This window comes from Lissotriton helveticus, chromosome 9 (assembly GCF_964261635.1).
Source record: "Lissotriton helveticus chromosome 9, aLisHel1.1, whole genome shotgun sequence".
NCBI classification, from domain to species: Eukaryota; Metazoa; Chordata; class Amphibia; order Caudata; family Salamandridae; genus Lissotriton; species Lissotriton helveticus.
The window spans coordinates 512,793,091-512,815,019 of record NC_136070.1 but is presented as its reverse complement, the minus strand read 5'-3'; the positions used below and the strand labels follow the sequence as shown (position 1 = coordinate 512,815,019).

The window sequence follows — 21,929 nt, the reverse complement described above, 5'->3', positions numbered from 1 at the left end:
CTTTTTAAAGATTTTAGTTCAGGTCCATACCACTTCTCTGAAACTGTGCCTCTCCGTTTATGTTTAGAGAGCGGAGCTGAGCAGTGTTCCAGCGCACACTTGATATTATTCTGGAGCTCTTCTATTTCATTATTAATATTGGTGTTTCCTATGGATACCTGTGAAAAATGATTCTGGAATTTTTCCACAGAAATTGTTTTCCAGCTCCTAGCTGATGCTGTTGATGGGGGCATGGATTTAGAGAGTTTGGTAGGTACTTTAATAGTGAACAAAATCATAGAGTGGTCAGTCCTTATCAATGGTTTAATTGCATTGATGTCAATGGCTCCTATATTGGAGAAGATGAGATCTAAAATATGTCCAGCCCTATGTGTTGGCTGATTAATTATTTGTGTCAGCTGAAGGATATCCATGTCCTCCACTAACTGTTTGGTTAATGGGTTGCTGCAGCTATCAAAGTGTACGTTAAAATCTCCTATCACAAGGATATTCTTGTTTTTGAGACAAACCGGTAGTATTTGGGTAAAAAGTTGGGCACTAAAATCTAAAGTGCTTGCAGGGGGGTTATAAACTATCACTCCCCCAAATATAATATTAGTGTTTACGGATACTGAAAATGCCATTGCTTCATGGCTGTTGGACTGTGTGATCGGTTCTTGTCTACAGGTAAGGGATTCCCTAAATAGCAGGGCTACCCCTCCGCCTCTTTTCTTCACTCTATTCAGATTGAGTATTTTATATTCCGCTGGAAGGGCTGTCGCAATGTCTGGGGTGCTGTGGGTATCGAGCCAGGTCTCAGTAATAAAAACTAAGTCTGGTCTGATTTCTGTCAATAGGTCCCACAGCTCTATCGCATGTTTGGGTAGGGATCTTGCGTTCAGATAGATGCATTTAAGGGCCAGAGTTGGGGTATTTTTTATACAGACTTCTGTCCCTATATCACTTCCCCATTGACAGTGCCGACAGCAAAAAGGGCCCATTGCATCATATGGTCCCAGTCGAACACAATGTGTTGTATTTCTTGCCCCTACTTTGTTCAAACTCCTAAGCTCAGCGCTGGAGTACGAGATAGTGCAGTTAATATATTCTGTGGGTAATTGGGCATGGGGTTTGGTCCCTAGTCCCGGTCTGTCGCGGACGGGCGCAGACGGGCTTGCCTTTGGCGCGCCTTCGGCGCCCCGTCGGCGCCCCCGCTGCGCCCGTCCGCTGCGCCTCCTGTATGAGGGTGCCATTTTATCTAGAAAAGGGCGGGAGGGCGAGAGGGGCTTAGCGCTAGTATGCTAGCTCTTCCTCCCTTTCCTCACCCAAAATGGCGGCCCCGACCAGCCTCTACTCGGCTGTAATCGGGTAAAACAGAGTGCAATTTCCTTTTAAAACATAGTAATCAGTTTTAAAATAGCAAGCAATGTTTAAATACAGGTCCCGGCTTTCCGCCTCAGGACACTGTCTAATTATTCAAACGATTTTCTCGAGTGCAAAAAAAGTTTGTGCAAATAGCAGTTTTTAAAACAAACAACAGCGCTCAGTTTACCATAACACACACACTAGCAATCAGTGGGGGAATGGTGGTTTCTGAGGTTTCATGGGTGAAGCCAACTTGGCGTGTGTCTCTGTGGGCGAGCAAAGGAAAACTTACTGCCTCTGCAGATCTTCTCAGCTCTCGTCTTCATGCTGCTCTCCTCGCTCTGGCGTTTTTCTCGTCTTGATCAGCTTTTTGATGAATTCATGAGCCGCTTGCGGTGTTATCAAAACTGTCGATCTCCCATCTAGATTTACCTTGAGCTTCGCAGGATAGAGCATGGAGTATTCTACAACCAGATCCCTGAGTTTCTTTTTTGCTGACTGGAACTCTTTGCGGGCCAACTGCACAGCCATGGTGTGGTCCGGATAAAAGTCGAGTTTGTTCCCCTGGTGGGTAATGTCTCCTTTTTCACGCGCCCTCCGCAGGACCACGTCCCTGTCCCTGTAGTTCAGTAGACGTGCTATTATGATGCGTGGAGGTGCCCCCGGTTTCGGAGGAGGTGCCAAGGAGCAATGGGCCCGTTCCACCAAGAACACAGTGGAAAAGGCCTCCTCACCAAAGAGTTCTTTAAGTAGTTTCTCCACATATAGTTCCATCTTTCCTGTGTTGGTCGTCTCCGGCAGCCCCGCTATGCGAATATTATTGCGGCGGGACCTCGCTTCCAAATCCTCTGTCTTATTGCGCAGTGTGTCCATCGCTTTCTCCATGGCGGCGCACGTTTTGGTGTTGGTATTAGAGACATCCTCCACTGCCGATATCCTCGTTTCAGCCTCTACTAGCCGTTCTCCATGCTTGTCCATTTTTGCGGCCATGTTGTCTACCCTCTGCGTGAGAGTGTCCAATTTTCCGTTCATTTCTTGCAGGCTGCACTGTATGGACCTCAAAATTCCCTCCATTCCAGCGCTCTCGACTGTCTCATGGTCAGCTTCTGTTTCCGATCCTCCAGTCGCCCCTTTGGCTTGTTTCTTCGCCTCGAACTGCAGCTTCGTTTGTTGTTTTTCTGGTTTACCCATAACGCCGGTTGCGCCTGGAGATCCGCGGCTTACACGCTGTTGGGTTTGGGCGGCGTGAGTTTTTCTCGTTACCGTTGTCTTTCGCTGGCTGTGAAGCTCTCAGGCACAGAGGATGCCGTCGTGCCAGCTCCAGCTAAAGAGTCCGTTTGAAGTAAACTGTGCAGTCCGTCTCCCAGAATAATGCTTAGTCGGTTTGCAGAGGCTCTACGGTAACTGCCACCTTCGCCGTATCACCCTCAATCGTGCTTCCGCACTCAGTCGGCGAGCGCTTGTAGATCACGTCTCGGGAGCATAGTTTGCGCCTTACATACAGAACCTCGTTGGACGGCGTGGGCAGCCCGTTGGATGTGCGTTGGTTCCATTGCCAATAGTTGTGTTCTTCCCACGTCAGCCCTCGGGCTCATATCGCTACCACGCACAGGGGGCTACGACCGATGCCACCGCCGTCCCCGGTCTGTCCCGCGCATTGTCCAACATCGCCATAGTGATATTGCTCCATCACGTCCTCATTGGCTGCTGATCCAAAGCCCCCCGTGCCTCCAGTATGCGCGCCTGAGCAAGCCGCCGCTGTATACCGCGGCTCCTTGAGGTCAAACACACTTCCGATAGTCGCAAGCGCCCCAGAGAAGGTTTAGACCCGAGTGCTGAGCTTGTCGGCAGTTTCAGATCTCCGCTGTCGGTAATTTAGTGCAAGAGAGCCACACATTTACTGTCCGTACATGGCAATGGAGCGCTTAACTTTTGTGCGTTTCACGCTGGCCGCCATTTTGTGCTCCGTGGAACGCATATCGCAATCTACTCACGGTCCGTTGTTCATGAGGTCTTCAAATGATTTTTCGCGCCACATTATTGTCTGACACTCCATGTATCCTCATAGATGTCCAGCGGGCGCATTTATTGTCCAGGGGACGTTCGTCTGGTCCGCCACTTCATAACGAGGTCGACACCATTTTGGGAGGTCGTCCGAGGTCCGCTCTGTCCACCTCCGTTTTTAGGCAGTTTCAGACCACGGAAACACCCGCCTGGGGGCCCCTGCACGTTCCGACGGCCTATGCAGCAGAGCCTGTCCGTTTTAAGGCCATTGACAGCCCGCTATCGGTCTCAGCAGTCTCCCGTCCGGCGGAGCTGTCTCAGGAGCCAGCCATCCCGCAGTGTGCCCTCTAGCGCCCCCAGCCTTGGAAAGCTAGTTAGGGTGGACTCCACAACTTCATTCGCTTTTAAATTGAGGCCTGCCCATTCATAGTTTAGAGTAAGAGGAGACCTGAAAAAGAGAAAGCCTTTGTACTGAAGGCCCACAGTAGCTAGACTGCCTCTGACCCAAGTGGGAGGGAAACTACCCACAGAACCGGTTTGGAGTGGGACCAAGAGGAGAAGACTGCTAATTTATGTGCCCACATCCCTGGATGGATACACAAGCTCTGCACAAGGGAGAAAATGTTTCCCCATCTTAGATTTTGGCGTGAGGGGCACTGCAGGATTGTTAGCAGTAGGGCAAACAGGAACTGCTGAAAACGTGGGAAATGTTGATCCCCGGGAACTTTTTCCCTGCTGTCACCAACCCCTGATACCCCTTCGTCGGACAAAGCTTCAGTCTTGCCTCACTGGAGGATTTTGAGCTTCAGCTGAAATGACACTTACATTCCAGTTTACTACTTCCATTGACTAGCACTGATGCTTATTACTTTTTAGCCCGGTTTCACTTAAAACATTGAAAGTTCATACTTCAGATTTCCCTTTTTAGATTTTGTCTCTTTGATGTCATTTTGTTTAGTACATTTGACCCTACTCCTTATTTGGTATGGGATTTTTATTGTTTGGTGTTTTGATTTTATTACTGATTTGCGATTGTAATTGTATTTAAATAGCTTTTACTAACCTTGATGTGGCGTTCAAGCGCTTTACGGCAAACAGAATCTGATTATGAGCTGAATTGGAGAAATATGACAAGTGTTATGTTCCATAAGATGTGGTTATTATAGACTGCAAATTCTATTTTACAATAGTTTGGTACCTTGCTGGACCTTAGTCGAGAGAAAATATACTTTAAGGCAGATTTAGCCTATATCTATATGATACTGAAAACACCAGATTTTCCATTAGGCACTATAGAACTACGCTTTGAAAGCCCACTCTTATTATTAGGCCCATTTCACACCTGTACCAATCCTTGCTGAGTCTCTCCTGCGCAGGGCTAATTATGCACAGATATCGAGCTGAGCACTACACTGGTCTCACATGTGCAACCCGCACACATGTGTGGTCACATGTTCATGTGTAACTAGCCCAGTGCCTCTTAATCCAGCTATGCAGCAGCGACCTTATCTTAAAAGGTGGAAACTGGCACTTAGCATGCTCAGTCCAATTACCGTGCATAAAACCCAGGTTGTGAGACACACTCACAGTAAAAATATTTTATTAAACATGTAGTAAAAAGTTAAAAAATCCTGAAGGGCTAAATGGGCGGAACACATTTGCCAGTCACTTCCTAAAAAAATATTTTGCTGGGTCAAAATTCTTGCTAGAGTATCATAGAGGGCTCAATGGAGGGCACACCTAGCAGGTGATTGAAACCTTTTGTGAAGGGAGCGATGAGCCATATTTGCTTGACAATACCCAGATTAGATCGACGGATGGGGCGAGCCTGCAATACCGGACTACAAAACATAGTTTGTATGAAGTAAAGGACAAGCCAGGGAGGTTGTTGGCCTGGCTTAGTCGGTGAGAGGCAGCGGCTAGAAGGATAACTAATTAAATAGAAGTATGGAAAGAGACAGATGAGGAGCTAGCAGAAGAATCTGAGGGATATTATAGGGATTTCTACTGGGACGAGAGCTTGGAAGGAAAGAAGGAAATAGGCAAATCTCGAACTGCTCACTTTTGGAGGAAATGATCGACAGGATTTGGAGGAGAAGGTATTCACAGATGAAGTGCAAGAGACAGTTAGCACATAAAAAGGTGGAAGCCATCTGGCCATAATGGGCTCCCAATGGAGCTTTTAAGAGATTCTCGGGTCTCCTGAGTGCCAATTTACAGTAGTTATTTAATAAGGCTAGAGACACAGATTCTCTGCCACAGGAGCTAACCCTAGCAACTGTACCTTAACCTAAAGAGGGGAGACCCTCAGATGACTGTGCATCATATCGATCACTCTCTCTTTTGAATGTAGATGTGAAGATTCTGGAAACCATACTAGTCAACAGTGTGCTTAAAGTAATGAATTCTCTCATCCAATGGGACAAGTCTTGTTTCATGCCTCGGAGCTCTACGGGGCAGTTTCAGGTGAGTAAATGACTGGTTAGCAGATATTCAATGTACATTAGACCCACAAGTCATTATTTCATTGGATGCAGAGAAGGCCTTGGATGCAGTGCATTACTCAATTCTGTTTCAGCTATTGTGAAGGTTTGGATTTGTATGGAGTTTTTGTGACTGGGTGGCACTCTATTGAGAAAGGGAAGATTTCTTTGGGTTTCCCCTCTGAAGAGGGGCACGACATAAGTGTGTCCGTTGTCACCCCTTTTTTTTGTTCTTTGGAAATGTTGGTGTGCTTGTTGAGGATGAAGGAATTTAGATCATCCACAGGAGAGGGAGATCTCCCTTTACACTGATGATATTCTTTACTTTGTTGCCACACCCTCAGTGAATATCCAGATTATTTTTACAGTGTTTGGTAATTATGGAAGTTACTCTGGTTGTATATAATTGACTTACTCCGATTTAATTTATAAGACCAAAGACTGGACTCTGGAGTTGGAGCTCCTACCAGGTATAAGAGAGTAAGATGTGGGATTCAAGTACCTTGGGAATTATGTGACACTGGAGGAGGTGTTGACACCATTAGTAAGAGAATTCCACCTTGATGTGATCAGGTGAGGGTCTCTCCCATAGACGTTAATTGAACAATCAGCACTTTTTAAAATGATAATGCTCCCAACGTTATTATACATAATCCACAATACACCTTTCCACATATCAGCGGAGACCTTCCAGGGTATAAATAGGGACCTATGCATATTACTCTGGGACAGTGGTAGGCCTCCGATAGCACTGAAAACAATCACACGCTCTGTAAATAATGGGGGAATTGCCCTTCCTAACATCAAAGCATATTACTGCGCAACCCAGATCACCCTGATTAAGAGAAGAACTGCCTGTACAGTTAGAGAAACCACTGATGGCGAAACCCTCCTTCATGAACTATATATATTGCAGAAGGGTTGGATTCTCTCTGCTCCTAGCTTCATTGACATTGGTGGTGTGGGAAGAGGCAATGTAATGTCTGGGATGCAAGGGCAAAATAACAGGAGGAAATCCACTATGGGAAGGAGCTATTGTAAAAGAATTGCCCAAACTGAATGGCTTTAAACAATTGTGCTGCAATAGAAATCACTAAGCTGGGAGACCTGATGGAGTGTGGTTCCTAGAGTTCTGTTAATAGTCTTCGAGCGGAATTAACAATGCATCAGGGACAGATGTACAAATACATGCAGTTGAGACATGCATTCCGAGTGGAAGCCCTGAAGTGGGCCGTATTACTGGAGAATGCCCCAATGCAAAAAAATTTATGGGGAAGTGTGGCTGTATTGGCAACCTATTGAACTCTCATTAATAACATGCAGGACGGGTTGCAAAGTCTGAGGTATAAAAGGGAGGCGGATGTAGGAAAAATGGAGAACGTGGACTGGGAGGCAGCCCTGATGCGATAGTTAGATCCCATTAAAATACCTGTACCGAGTTTATTAAAATTGAAGTCGATTGTGCAAAATGGGGAGGGGCCCAACACCTCTCTGTCAGAGATGTGAGACTAAGGAGGCCACATTTATACATGCAGTTTGGGATTGGCACAAGGTGCAGGAATACTGGCACTTAATATTGTCATAGCTAATACCAGTCCTGATGTATAGTTATACAGAACTGCCTAAATATATAATTCTGTGGTTAGCGAATTACATTGACTTCCCGAAGCTTAAGCTCATTTTTTGTATGCTGGCACTAATAGTTGCCAAGACGAACCAGGCACGAAAATGGGCTGCACATGTCATGCCACCAACTGGTGAATGGTGTGCAGGCCTAGACATTTATATGGAGGCTGCAAATGTAACCTACAAAAGTAGAGGTGGAGGCAATTTTATGGTTTTGTGGGCAAGGGAGAGCATGGGGTTGGAGAGGTTGTTGAGGTGTGAGGGTTCACTGAATAGATGACATGATCTGGATTGATGTGCTGTTGAGATGTGTACCCCCTAACTCTTTTAATGTGTTGTATGGGAAGAAACAAATTATATCAGAGCAAATATTGGGTGGTGGTGGCAGCGTCTTCAGAAGCACTGAGCTGCAACGGTTGTCAGTATGTGCTTTCTTGTTTCTGAAAATATCAATAAAAAATATTTAAGAAAATAAATATCAGGATTATTTTACTCGCAGAGCCCTAGAGATATCAGAAGATGCTAAATATGATGTGGCCGCTATCTGCCTCACCAAAGCATGAGAAGTTTTAGCAAATGTCCGGGTCTCAGTCACCAACAGTGTGGTTACATTATCAACAAATTGCATGTGGGTCACTAATTAATCACGAGCAAAAGAAACTAACCCTGGTGCCAGTAAAATACAGGATCTACATTGAAAGAAAACAGTATTTTGATCCTCATTGTTAATCTTTTCACATTTACCAGGCAAAAATAATTTTCAATAATCTTATTTTTAGATTCTTTGGATACAATGTTCTTACTTAGGCTGTCTTCAGTTTTATGAACAGCTTCAACTACTTAAATAGAATGTATTCTAAACACCCACAGAAGAAGTAAAGGTTTCCAGAAAAAAGGTGCATGCACTGGTTGAAAGAAATATAATATTTTACTTATATCAGCGGGATCAAATGCTGAGCTTCCATAAAAGTGAATAGTTTAGTTTTGTAAATAATGTACTCTTATTCCATATAGCTGTGCAATACTCACCAGTATCACTACTGAAGATTTCTTTTCTTTTACTGTCGTGCTGGTCCATGCAGTGTGTATCTTTCTCACCTTTTATGCGGAATGAAATTACCTCTTGCTCTGTTATGTACAAAACAAATATATATGACACACAACACACATAAATATCTAATATTGATACAAGATTGGCCAACCTGATGAAATTGATCTACAGCTCCAATAAATTCATACACTAACCAACATTAGAAAGTTAAAAAATAAAGAGATCATGAAGAGGGTCATATTCTAGTTTCCCATGATGGATTATTAAACAGGATTATTGAGAAATACACTTACAAATTACACATTTTAGAATGTAAATAGGCACACCTACTCTAAATAGGCTGTCTTTTTGTTACAGTTGTGATCGCTTTTTAAAGTTCCCCAAACAGCTAGTTTGTGGTTAGCATGGACACCTTATAGGATAAAAGACTAGGGGCCAGATGCATCAAACATTTTCCCTGTTCGCAAACGGTCTGATTCCTCGATTCCGCCCTTTTGCGAACGGGAAAAAGCTGTTTGGGATGTATCATCCCAAAAGGCATTCGCAAAATAGGGAATCTCAGAAATTGCGATTCCCTATTTTGCTAATGCATTTAAGGAATCGCAATTTGCGATTCCTTAAATGTAATGCAGGAAGCCAAAAAAAAATTGCGACCTGCCTTTAAGAAATCGCAAATTACCACCAACTTCAAGTTGGTGGTAATATGCGAATTCCATGAAAAATGCACCTTTTCTCATTTTTCAAGGTGCCATGTGGCGTACATACATGCCCTTAGGGCATGTATGTGCGCCACGTGTGCATGCTTACCTTTTAGGGTGTGCAGCAGTGTGGCCTTTTGGCCCCTTATCCCCCTTGAAATTGCATTTGCAATTTGCGAGTACCTATTTGCTACTCGAAATTACGAATGTCTTCCCATTCATTCCTATGGGCCTCTAGGCTCATAGGAATGAATGGGAAGGTATTCCTTAATAGCGAATCGCAATTTCTGATTCACAATTAAGGAATGAGTAGGAATCGCACTTATTATTGCGAAACCTACATACATTGCATTTTGCGATTCCATAATAGCGAATCGGTAAAATTCGCTATTATGGAATCGCATAGTCCAATATTGATCCATCTGGCCCTGGATAACATGTGTAGAGCTCACCATATGAATAAGTATATCTAGGGCTCCACATTAACTAAAAGGTCTAATCAGGTGGCTCAGTCCCGTATATAATGCACTGTATGTTGCTAAGCTGTTTAGACGCTGCACAAATTATACCATGATACAATTGGGATGCGACCTCTGAGATGTAAAATTGGTCCAACGCAGGGCGCGTATACATCATATTGCAGAATGTAAAACGCTACATGTTCCTTATTACTGTACAGTTAACATATGCGATTGCATGTAATGTACTGTACAAATTCTTATTAAAACCAGTAAACAAAAACCTACAAATTCTAATCAAGATTTTGAAATTGGCAAGTTTCATCATAATAGATATCCAAGCCAAAACCGCACAGTTCTGGAAATGTTGAGACATAGCCCTAAACAGGAAGCTTACATACCAATTATGAGAGAATAGCTATGCAGCAACTTTCCATGGCTTGTTTGTGATACCGATCATATTTCAGTGGTTTAAAGTTTTACAATGATGGCACTACAATTTGGTCAGACACTCAAAGATGTTTGGATCTAGTTCCGCAATATAAAATAAGATCTGCAGAGAGATGGATGACTTTTCCACTAATGATTGGCTTGTCCAAATACACAGGAGCTACATGGATATATTAAGGATATGATGGACTATACAAGCTCAACCCACATACAAGGCAGAAATGGTAAATAAAAGCATTTGATTTGTTTGTGAAGGAGCAATGTTGGAATTTGGTGGGAGAAGTGTGCTCCAACTTTATGGAAGATCCTTGGCACTTTCTACAAAAATCTCACTGGCCCATACTTGCTCAAACACAAGGATCCATCCTCCTTATGGTGCTGTTGTCTCCATTTGCAGTTAAAGAGTGCTCAAACTCGTGGGTGCCCACATATCCACTTGTTTAACTAGGGTTAAGGATTGATTAAGGATGTGATTTCAAACAACTTGGCAGGTAGATTGATCCTCTTTGGGTCCCATTTTATATTAATTTGAATTTAGTGTCAAGAGCCTTCCAGTGGAAAGAAGGAGGAGTATTGTTAATAGTTTCTTCTTTGTGCTTTGGAGACAGGTATTTCCAGAATCTATTTCGGCAGTATAGGTGGGTTTGCGAAGAGACCAATGTTGGGAGGAAAGAGGGAGTGGTCAATCAATATTTATACATGTGAATTCTTCAGTATTGGCACTTATTACTGTACTCTGATATGATATTAGTGGCTCGAGAACTTATTCTGTGGTAAAAAGGTCAAACTGCTTGAAAAACAATGAAGAGTAAAACATAAGAGAAACGGGGAATTACTTGGTAAAAATCAACTATGTAACTTGGTGTCTGAGCTAGGTGTATACATTGAAAAAGCGGTTCTACACTGACCAGGCTTTGAATGTTCAGAGAAACAGATGCAACCTATCAAAAAGGAGGCACTCAGTTGCCAAAGGTGATCAGGTATAATCTTGGGGGCAGATGACACTTACCGAGAAAGGGTCATGCCATGACCAATTCTATCAAAGTATCAACTCTGAAAAAGAGGTTTCATAGCGCAAAGGGAATCAAATTCCAGTGTGTCCAAGAATGGAGAACTAAAGTTTAAGCAGTGCAAGAATTTCAGGATAAACACTGGCTCTGAAAAGTAATTTCCTTTAGACCTTCAACGAATGCACATAAATATCCCAAAAATGTAGCTTGCTTTCAGCTGTTGTGGATCTCTACTGAAAACTCTTGTCCTAACAAATGCTGGCAAAGTAAAAAATAAGTAGCATGAGTAACTTAATGGGAAGTATGATCACTCCCTAAAATGATGGCAAAGAACCAATTTTAGAGCAGAATACAATTTCAGAGAAGGAAATCTTCTGATATCTGGTCATCAAGTTTTCACAACTAAGGAGCATTTGTAACTCGCCTTTGTTGTGGTCAGAGTTACTATCTCTGGCTTCTTCACCAAGATCATCAATGAGAATTGATATTGGCTCTTCTTTCTTCAAACAAGAATCCTGTCTGAATAACGACATTCCTGAAAACAAGTTTAAAATACAAAGGTTAATAACAGGTAACTCTTTAGTGTTTTCTCCCAAAAATGGGATAGTACGTGAAAAATAGCATTCACAAGAAACAACCCGTGCAGGCCCTCATGTACAAACTATTCCATTTAAGGAACCATAAATTGTGACAAATAATGAGTAGCAATTTGGGATTTCTTAAATTGAATTTACAAAATGATTTTGTTAAAAGGGACTGCAATTTGTGCACCGACTTTCAACAAATCCATAGGTTTTTGAGAGCCGACATGTATTAATAGGTTGATTCTCAACAAACTGATTAATAGTAGGTGGCAGTTTGGCCTACCTCTTTAATATGCATGAGGTAGGTTGTACATTGAGACTCACGATTGGCTGAAAAGCCAGGTATGGCGGCCTGCTGGTGTCAGAAGACCACCATGTCCGTGATTGCTTTTAAATAAAGCAATATTTTTTTATACAGTCCATTTTCCTTAAAGGAAAACGGGAAGCATTTAAAAAACTAATCCCACACACTTTTTCAATGAGCAGGCAGTGGTCTCATGGACCACTTCCTGCTCAGAAAAAACGTTTTTGTCACCATTCACAAAGGAGAAGGGATCCCTTGAGAACCCCTTTCTATTGGGAATGGCTTACAACTTCCTTTGAGGAGAAGATAAAACATTAATATTTTAAAACCGGATTTCGGTTCCAAAATATTAATGCATTCCAAAAAGAGTCAGTATTTCGAAGGGACGACCTAACATGCCACTTCCAAATACAGATTCGTTTTTTATTTCCAAATTCAATTAACGATTCGGTATTATTCTGTAACACATTACCGAATCGCTAATTGGGTTTGGTGAATTTAAAAAAGCCAATTTTGGAGTCAAAAGGCTCTGATTTTATGAATCGGAGCCTTGCCTACCATAAAGTGCCATGATACATGAGGGCCTCAGTTTTTTTAACACCTAATTTGACTTGGATCTAGCCCTCCGTGGCACTGTTCTTGTATGAACTTTTACTTCTCTGAACAGGACAAATCAGCTATTTGGTATTAGTAAGGAGAGAAAAGAAAACTTTATTTACATTATAGAGTATCAAGGTATTTGGCTCCTTCATGGTTAATTACTGTATCAAACCAAAATCTTTCAGAGACAAATGAGCATTTTTTGTTAAATTGTAGCTTTGTAATTATTTAAACAAACAGATGATGTGCATTTTTTTCATGTGCAGAACCTTGTACGGCTTTTGCTTCTAGTCCACAGCTGTGCTTGTAATGAGCCTGAATAACAAACTATTTGTACATCAATGTACATTCATAAAGGCAATTCCAATTCATGTCCTTGTTAACAGTATTTGATCATATGGTGGATTCATCAGCTAACTCTAGGTTTTGTGGTTATTCACAAACTTAGCAGGTCGTTTCCTATCCTGAATATGACCCTACATTTGCTAGTGTCAGGGTAGAAATAAACACATTTTTTAAGTTGGGAAATGAGAAAGGATCATCCGTAACGTTAATGGGGCCTGAGGACAGTATGTTTCCAAAGGGGAACCTACATTCCATGTAAAAAAAAGCCTCGAACCGGTAATGTCCATTTGCTTTTAATTTCTATATTAAAAAATGTGCGCTTGTACACTGACTTTCCTATGTGAGTAAACAGATAAGGATCTGAATACTGAATATGTGATAGTTACAGATTGCCATAAAAATTTTCTGGAATTCTTTATGAATTACATAAAAGTCAAGCAAGCACTCAAAATGTAGGCTTAAGCCAACATGAGTAAATTTCTGATTTTTAAAAGGGTTACTTTGAAAATTGGGCTCAAAGGCGACATCACATAAAGTGAGTACTGGAAATGCTGACTTAAGATAGTCTATGCCACAGCTTTGGGCTGACTTTGAACAGTTGAAGAGCTGAAGCATCGCTCATTTACCAATTTAAACAGTGGTAAATGGTTGCTTGCCATCAGAACCTTAAAAGACATATACTGCATTTGGCTGTAAATATAGCAACATTTGTTGACAACGGCACATACCTAATACCATTCACACAGCAAGATTAGACAATTAAAACCTAATGGCATAGCACAGCAAAACAGTCAAACTTCGAACTGCAATAATGTAACACAAGAGCATAAAAACCACAAATCTAAATCACTACCACCAAAGAAGTATGCACAAGCATTCTAGTCGCACACTACCACCTCCAGAAATATGTTTTTTAAATCCAGTGGTAAAAGGTGTTTGCTTCAATTTATAATCAGGGAATTTAAATAGCAAGAGTCAGAAATGGTTTGTGATCCAGCCCAACATGTTTGAACTTTAAATGACATAGATATCCAAGTCTTTATACTTGACCTGTGTTGAGCGAATCATTTTTTTCTCTTCGTTCGATGTCCTGAGACGTTTTTGGATATTGTTGCTTTCGTCTGTTCACTCTGAATGACACTTCAGGATTGCTGATCACGTCATCTGTTACATAAAGACAAACCATCTCTTAAAATTAATTTGTTTTCATATTTAATTTTTCATTAATGCCCATACTGAATATTCAGGGTAAGCATTTAGACATACAGTGTAAGCAATAACTTTGAAGATCTTCTTTACTCATTTTTCCCTCAGACTCTTCTGACATGCATTCATAACTGTCTCTAATTCTACCAGTGTCTGAAAGAGTGAATCAGTGAGTGAGATCTTAGCCATGCTGCTATCTGTGTATCTGGGTAGGACCGGCTGGTAATTAGTTATGAATGAATGAATGATTAAAATTTATAATGCGCAGACAATAACCCGAAGGTATCAAGGCGCCTAACAGAAAGAGATCAAAAAAGAGAATGTTGCTTTGCTACAGGTACGCTTGCGTGAAAAGGTGAGTTTTCAGGGCCCTTTTAAAAGCCTGAAGGGTAGGCAGTGATCTTATTTCCAGAGGAAGAGCATTCCACCAAGTAGGGGCCAAGGTGGAGAAGGCCTTACCACCCCATTTCGCTCTCCTGAAACGAGGGGTCGTTAGCAAAAGTCTACCGGAGGACCGTAGATTTCTGGTAGGGAGATAGCGGAACAGGATGGAACCTAGGCCAGAGGGGCTGTTTCTGGCCAGAGCCTTGTATATCAGGCATAGGATCTTAAAGCGGATCCGGGCCTCTACGGGGAGCCAGTGTAGCAGCTTTCTAGCTGCTGTGGCTGAGGAGCGCTTGGGGAGGTCCAAAACGAACCTGGCAGCGGCATTTTGGACTACCTGCAAGCGTTGCAGTAGGCCCTTTTTCAGGCCCGCATACAATGCATTGCAGTAGTCAATCCTAGAGCCTATCAAAGCAACTGCTAGTTGTTTCCTGGCCTGAAGAGAGAGGTAATCCCTAATCCTTCTAAGGATATGAATAATGCCCCAGCAGCTGGAGATGGTACGACTAACCTGCTTGCTCATGTCCAGGGCGGGGTCAATCATGACCCGCAGATTCTTGGCTGAGGCAGTAGGGGTGGGACAGGCTCCCAGTGACTCTGGCCACCAGCTAGAAGACCATACTTCCTCTTTCCCTCCGAACACCATCACCTCTGTCTTCTCTCCATTTAGTTTAAGCGAGTTGGTTATCATCCACTTGCCGACTGCCTCCATGCAAGATCTAAAATTGGAGGCAGTTGGAGCGCTAGCATGGGAGAGAGAGACCAGGATCTGGGTGTCGTCAGCGTAGGAAATTATCTCCATCCCGTAAGATCTAATCAACCTGGCAAGTGGGGTCACGTAGATGTTAAAGAGGGTCGGACTTAGAGCCGACCCCTGAGGGACCCCACATTGCACAGGGAGGGATGGAGATAAATAGTCCCCCAGCTTCACTCTTTGTTCTCGGTGGGTGAGAAAAGACGTGAGAAGATCCAGGGCTGCTCCATGCACCCCAATCTCCCTCAGCCGAGTTGTTAATATAGAGGGGGAGAGGGTATCGAAGGATCAGGAGGGTGGTCTGGCCCTCATCAACCCGTGTGCGTATGTTATCCAACACGATGGTGAGGGCAGACTCCGTGCTGTGATCCCTCCTGAAACCGTGTTGAGAGAGATCGAGACAATCCAAACTTTCGATAAAAGCGGCAAGATGGGAGTTGAGGTGCGCCTCTAGCATCTTTGCTGGGGCAGGGAGAAGGGAGATTGGTCAGAAGTTTTTTAGAACTGATGGGTCCAGGGTGGCCTTTTTTAGGAGAGGTTTTACCACCGCTCTTTTCCACTGCGTGGGAAAGACCCCGTCTCTCATGGCTCTGTTCATGATGTCATCCAAAGGAGGCAGAAAGGTTTCTCTGCATTGTTTCAGGATCCTTAGGGGACAATCATCCAGAGGAGAGCCAGACTTCGTTTTGTTAAGTAGACAATCAAGAATGTCCACAGAGAGAGGGGGAAAAGAGTCTAAGGTACTCACGCCGGTTGATACTGTCGGGGCGAGATCAATCGGACCTGGGGAGGGGGGCCCGTTCATAAGTGATTTTTGAAGTTCCAGTGCTGAATGTATATCAGATATTTTGGTCTGAAAGAAAGATGCGATGTTGTTGCAAAGCTCTTGGGACGCTATTACAGGATCAGGGGATTGAAGGGATATGAGTGAGTCTACCACCTTAAAGAGCTACTTGGAGGAGGACAAAGAGGTGGTCAGAGTGGTGAAGTATTCTTGTTTGGTTTTGATGACTTCGGCCTTGTATTTTCTGAGCAAGATTTTGTGGGCGCCCTTATCTTTGAGGTTCCATCCAGTATGCCAGAGCCGCTCCTGTCTCCTGACCTCCTGTCTGAGAAGTCTCAGATGTTCTGAGAACCAAGGAGCAGAGGGCTTTTTTCTGGTACGGCGGCAGTATTGTAGGGGAGCTAGTTCGTCTAAAGCTTCTGTCATGGTACGGTCAAACTGCGTGGCCGCTGAAGAGGCACTTTCCTCAAGAGGAGGGCACCATTTGGATGCCCACTTGGAGAGGGAGCTATTCGAAATGGCCTTGTAGTTTCTGCGGGGTTCCTGTTTGCTCGGAATGTTAAGAGGCAAATGTGAGGTAGGATACTTAAGTAGAAATGGAACAGCCATATGGTCAGACCAGGACAGAGGGATGGATTCCTCAATCGATAACCTCGCATCATTAGTGAAGATGCCGTCGAGTGTGTGACCCGCTTGGTGAGTGGAACCCTTGACCAACTGGTCAAAGCCACATGCTGACATAGTGTCCAAAAATGAAATGGTATCTTTGTTATCGAGCTTTTCTAGATGAAAGTTGAAGTCACCTAGTATGGTGAAATCATTTCGGCCAAAGAAGGGTTCAAGGACATGGAACAACTGTTGACCAAAATTCGAACGGGGGCCTGGGGGACGGTATACCAGAATTCCATTAAGAGGAGTTCTGTGGCCGCCTTTTATTGAAAAAGAGAGGGCCTGAAAGCTGTCTTTATGGTCCGTGATAGCGACCGTGTGACAGTGAAGATGGTCCCTGCACAAAATAGCGATTCCTCCACCCACACGACCCGGTCTGTCGTAGCGGGACAGGTAATAGTCCTCAGGTACTGCATCGGTAAGATCCGGACCAGAGGACTCCTTGGCCCACGTTTCGGTAATGAAGACCATAGAGGGTTTTCTAAGGGAGATGAATTCTCTGAAAATTATATTATTTTTTGATAAGAGAGCGGGCATTTAAAAGGATACCCCTTTCAGTCTCAGGGGAATTGACTGAGTTGGTATTCGATGTTTTGGGTCGGGAACTAGGAGGAGAAAGGATGTGGCTATCCAAATTGAAAGTCCTGCATCTACAGGTAAATGGATGAAGGAGGTCCTCAGGGGAGTAGGTGTGCGAACATATGTGACTTGGGGGTTTGAGATCGAGTAGCGTCTGAGGGGCATACTTCAGAAGAGGGGGAATGGAGGTCGCATGATCAGACGACCAGCTGTCCAGCCCGTCCACAGCGCGGACGGGCGCAGACGGGCTGGACTCTGGCATGACTCCGGCGGGCATCCGGCGCGTCCGCAGACGCGTCCGCTACGCGGAGAAGCCCTTCCCCTTATGTAGGCAGCTAGAGCGCGTCAGGGCGGGCCTACCTCCAATATGGCCGCTGTTACACCCTCGCCTCCCCGGGACCAACTCTCAGCGTCAACACTCAGCTGAGAGTGGCCCAGGCGGTAGAGGGAGGTAGGAGGAGTCGAATTGTGATTCTGTCGCTTTTTAAAATCAAGCGCGAGTAAATACACAAGTCAAATGAGACAATTTTAAAATGCTTTTTCCTACGAGCGTAGATTACACAAGTCAAATTAAACAATTTTAAAATGCTTTTTCCTACGAGCGTAGATCTGCTAGCAATGCAGTTAAAAGGTAAGACGAGAGAACCAGAATCAGAAAGCTCTTTCATTATGAGGGTATTTAACTTCCTATATTGATACAGAGATTTCGCCATACAGCAGGCACAGTGGAAGAAAATTATTTTCTAGTTGTTTCTTCCTCATCTCACCCACCAGCCAGTAAAGATATCACAGCAATGAAGTAGCACATGAGCATCTGTTGGCTCCCACCTTTGTTCTTCAGACTGGATCTGTGATTTATGATGTCTTACACTTAACCATCCTGGGAGTCAGAACTGTAGAGTTCCTCTGACAATGATGGCAAGATGGTCTTGATGGAGCAGTACATACAGATTCCTTAACAGTATTAGGTAGTAGTTGGTGCTATGGATTATTAGATTATACGGTTGCAAATTCTTTACTTTTTGCTAGCATAATCCATACAATCTGGTAATAATGGCTTGAATAGCATTTTACCCATCCATGCTTTATCACAGAAGAGTATTTCACATGTTTGTTCTTGTGTAGGTTGCAGTATGGACATGTGAAATGTTTCAGTCCATTTTTCAGCTATGTTGTGAAAAGTCGGCAAACTGGATGGTGGAAAAAATACTGCTTCAGCCATTCTAATGTGCTGCCTTTTGCACTTTGGGAATTGACAAGTGTGCTTTCGAAATTCTGAGAGCAGTCACGCTATGTTTTCCCGCAAATGGGAGTTGCAGAAATCGAGATTCCTGCTGCAGTTCATGACTGACAGTGGTGCTATGTAGAAAATGGTTCCCAGCGTTAATTGATCTGTAAACGAGGATCTGATTTTGGCCATGCATCCTTTTGATTTTATATCTGAAATGTGAGTTCTGAACTTCTCAAGTCCCAAAATTGTTTATTCTCTTCATATTTATTAAAATCAAGTTAGCTGATAAAGAAAGCTGCACAGTGATTTATTAAATACTTTAAAATGAAATGGAGAGATTGAGCGTCAAGATTGTAATCCAGTCTTAATGGTCTAACAAACCTGCTTCAGATGATATACTGTGAAGTGTACCTTTGTTTTCACTTTGGCCAGTATATTGAAACCAGTGTATATGTAAACTTCCAATTTTTTGTTAGCATGTTGGTGAACCCAAATCGATGGGTACTGTTGTTGGATTAAAAGCAGCTCGTGCAGTATATTGCAATGTAAAAACTCAATTTTAGCATTATTTAATGAGAGCCATCTGGCCTTCATCATAGACGGCATTTTGCTCCATGTAATCTGTAACCTGTACAGGTCTGCTAGTGTGTTACTGGTAATTGGAGGATCACTTGTGTGTAATCGGCATAAGTGTATAGTCCTACACCCGATGAATATAATCATTAAAAGCTTTGCATGTAAACGTTAAAGCAGGAAGGAGGAAGGAGGAAGATGAGACCCCTACTGCTCCCACAATTTACACCAGTCCACTTGTAGGAGAAATGTTCAATATCCCCCAACTCACCTAAACAGTCAGAAATAATCAGAAACAGCCAAAGGCCTTATCTGGTACCCAAAACTGTTATGAGCTTACCCAGGAGCACAGAGTGCAGGGGACTACCTAGGCAACCAAGATGTAGTAGGATAAACATTACTGGTTCTCCCTTATCTATGATCTCCAGGAAAATACTTTGCTGCCTCTGGGTGGTTGCTTATTCATGCTGGAAAGTTACCCTCTTTGAAAAACATATTAGGCATATCATAAAAATATATTTAAACAATGTGGGCCCGATTCAGCGGAAAATCTTGGAAGGTAGAAGTCTACATACCGTAGATTTCCTCATTTAATTTACAAAGATTTCAAACTCTATAGATTCATGTATATAATCAGGACGAAGCATGAAAAGCTATGCAAGTCTTTGATTTCCAGGCATTCAACTCCTCCTTAGCACTTTCTCCTGAGTATTAACTGTAGAACTGTAGAATGTATTTATTTTCCACTGGGAAAACTGTCACGACTTAGTGGTAGCAAGCAGCCTTTCAAACGAGCACCACTAAGGCCTCCTCCCCACATAAACACCCATGTTCCAGCCCACATCTATCAACCTAGCTTAGGAGCCTACTAGGATGGCGGACGGACCTGCGTCCGTCCGCCACGAGGTGGAGGGACCATCCGCAGGGGCAGCAGCGGTCCCTCCGGGGGAATTAGGATGTGACCACCACCCTGGCGGTCACATCCCGTATATGTAACATTGCAAGGTTAAATATGCATGCTGTGCATTTGCATGCACAAAGCGGCAGGCACCACGCGGTGCACCCCCCACCCCCCCCTCCCCGACACCCTGGGATGCCCGCAAGGGCCCCCCAGAAGCTATTGTCCACATGCTTTTCAACTGTGGTAAATCCGCTGCGGAAAAGCATGTTTACAAACCCATCATAATTTGGCTGGCGGTGTCTTGCAGACACCGCCACCAAATTGCGTCCAACACCCCGCGGATCAGCGGCGGACGGACCTGCCGTCTGCCGCTGATCCCACGGCCATCATAATCTGGCGGTGGGTGTTTTGAAGCTCCGCAGCGGTGATTCCGCATCCTCCGGGCCGGCGGTGGCTTCCACCGGCCCGGAGGATGGGGATTCACCGCAATCATAATCGACTCCTTAGTACTGAAAAGAGTCCACTGTGCAGGCAGATTTCATTCAGACCCTGTAAGATTTTTTGTTGGCATATGGTTACGGTATATTGTGCAAAACTATTTTAGAATATGGCACATCCTTTGTATAGTCCATAGTTAAGGAAACAGTGATTTGGTCTACAGAGCTTCTTGTATTTCCTTCTTTGGTTTTTATTTATTTATTCATTTAAAATCCATTGGGCCAGGTGATGGATTTTGCTAATTTATGTACTTTCTGTACCGCAATTTACATAAAACACCAATCATGTCAGTAAAATGGCAACCAAGTGGCAACCCTACTGACAAACTCTTGGTTACAGAGTATCTAAAGATCTTGTGCCAAGGAGAGGAGCAGAAACAAATTTAACTCCTCTTGCATGCTCTCACGGTGTATCCATCAGTATTTCACTATCATCGCAAAACCTGAGAGGTGGAGGATATGCTCCCGTACGTACAAATAACTAATGTATCACAACAGGGTATGGAGGCTTACTATACCCAAGATAAACCAAAGAGTCACAAGGAAGTCAGTTTCCTAAATTTTAGGAAAGGGCTCAGCACTTTCACACAATTTTACATAACAGAATTTCGACTGAGTGGGAAAGCCATCCTTTATGGAAGAGGATGCCTAACACACATAATAGTATTGTGCTTCATCATTGGCATCCTCTCCCCATCCTGGTAAGATGGTATTACCAGGGCAGGCTCAACCTCCTCAAAGACTTGGCAAAGACTTTTTTTTTAACCCTGCCACCCACCAGCAATCAGCCACAGCGACCAACAACACCAGGAAAGACAAGGCGAAAAGATGAAGAAAATAAAAGCTTAAAAGAAAAGGAAACAACATCACCGAAAACACAGCCGGGCGGAGACATCCGAAAAGGTGAATCGTCGGAGAAATCATCGGAATGTCAAGGAGCCTGGGGATGCAATAAGAAGAAGGAGTGGTGGTTATACCGAAGGAACGGCAAAGAATACCACTGCGGACACACCGGAGGGAGACGGCGATACGTAAGAACTGTGTTACGGTATCCAGGAGACCAGGAATGCGGTATGAAGAGACGGAGGCGCGATAAGGTACAGGAGCACGCCGGAAATACTGCAGGAGACGGAGGAGTGGAGCGGAGGAGCCGAGGCATCGACCCATGGCGAGGACGGTGAGAACGAGTAATGGTGTTACACGGTGATGCATGGTGGCGGAGGACGTCGGGGAAGGAGGAGGTGAGTCCGATTTTCATCACGAAGCGGAGGACAGCCTCTGGGCCACCGGTGCCGAATGTGGGTAAAGCGGATGCCAGACATTGGGAAAGTATAGCTACGGGGAAATAAAGGAAATAAATATCGGCCTGCCTGACCTCAAAATGGAGGCCAGAA

General features: G+C 43.8%; 1 protein-coding gene across 2 annotated transcripts in view; it reads right to left on the bottom strand.

Annotated features, from left to right (window-relative positions):
* Positions 1–21,929, bottom strand: part of LOC144781485 (uncharacterized) — a 126,944-nt gene that overhangs the window by 37,902 nt on the left and 67,113 nt on the right. For both annotated transcript variants that reach the window (XM_078660361.1, XM_078660362.1), the window contains exons 4-6: positions 14,008–14,121; positions 11,549–11,659; positions 8,487–8,585 (exon numbers count right to left, since the gene is read on the bottom strand). In XM_078660361.1, the coding sequence (XP_078516487.1) occupies positions 8,487–8,585; positions 11,549–11,659; positions 14,008–14,121 (324 nt within the window). The remainder of the gene's footprint in view (positions 1–8,486; positions 8,586–11,548; positions 11,660–14,007; positions 14,122–21,929) is intronic.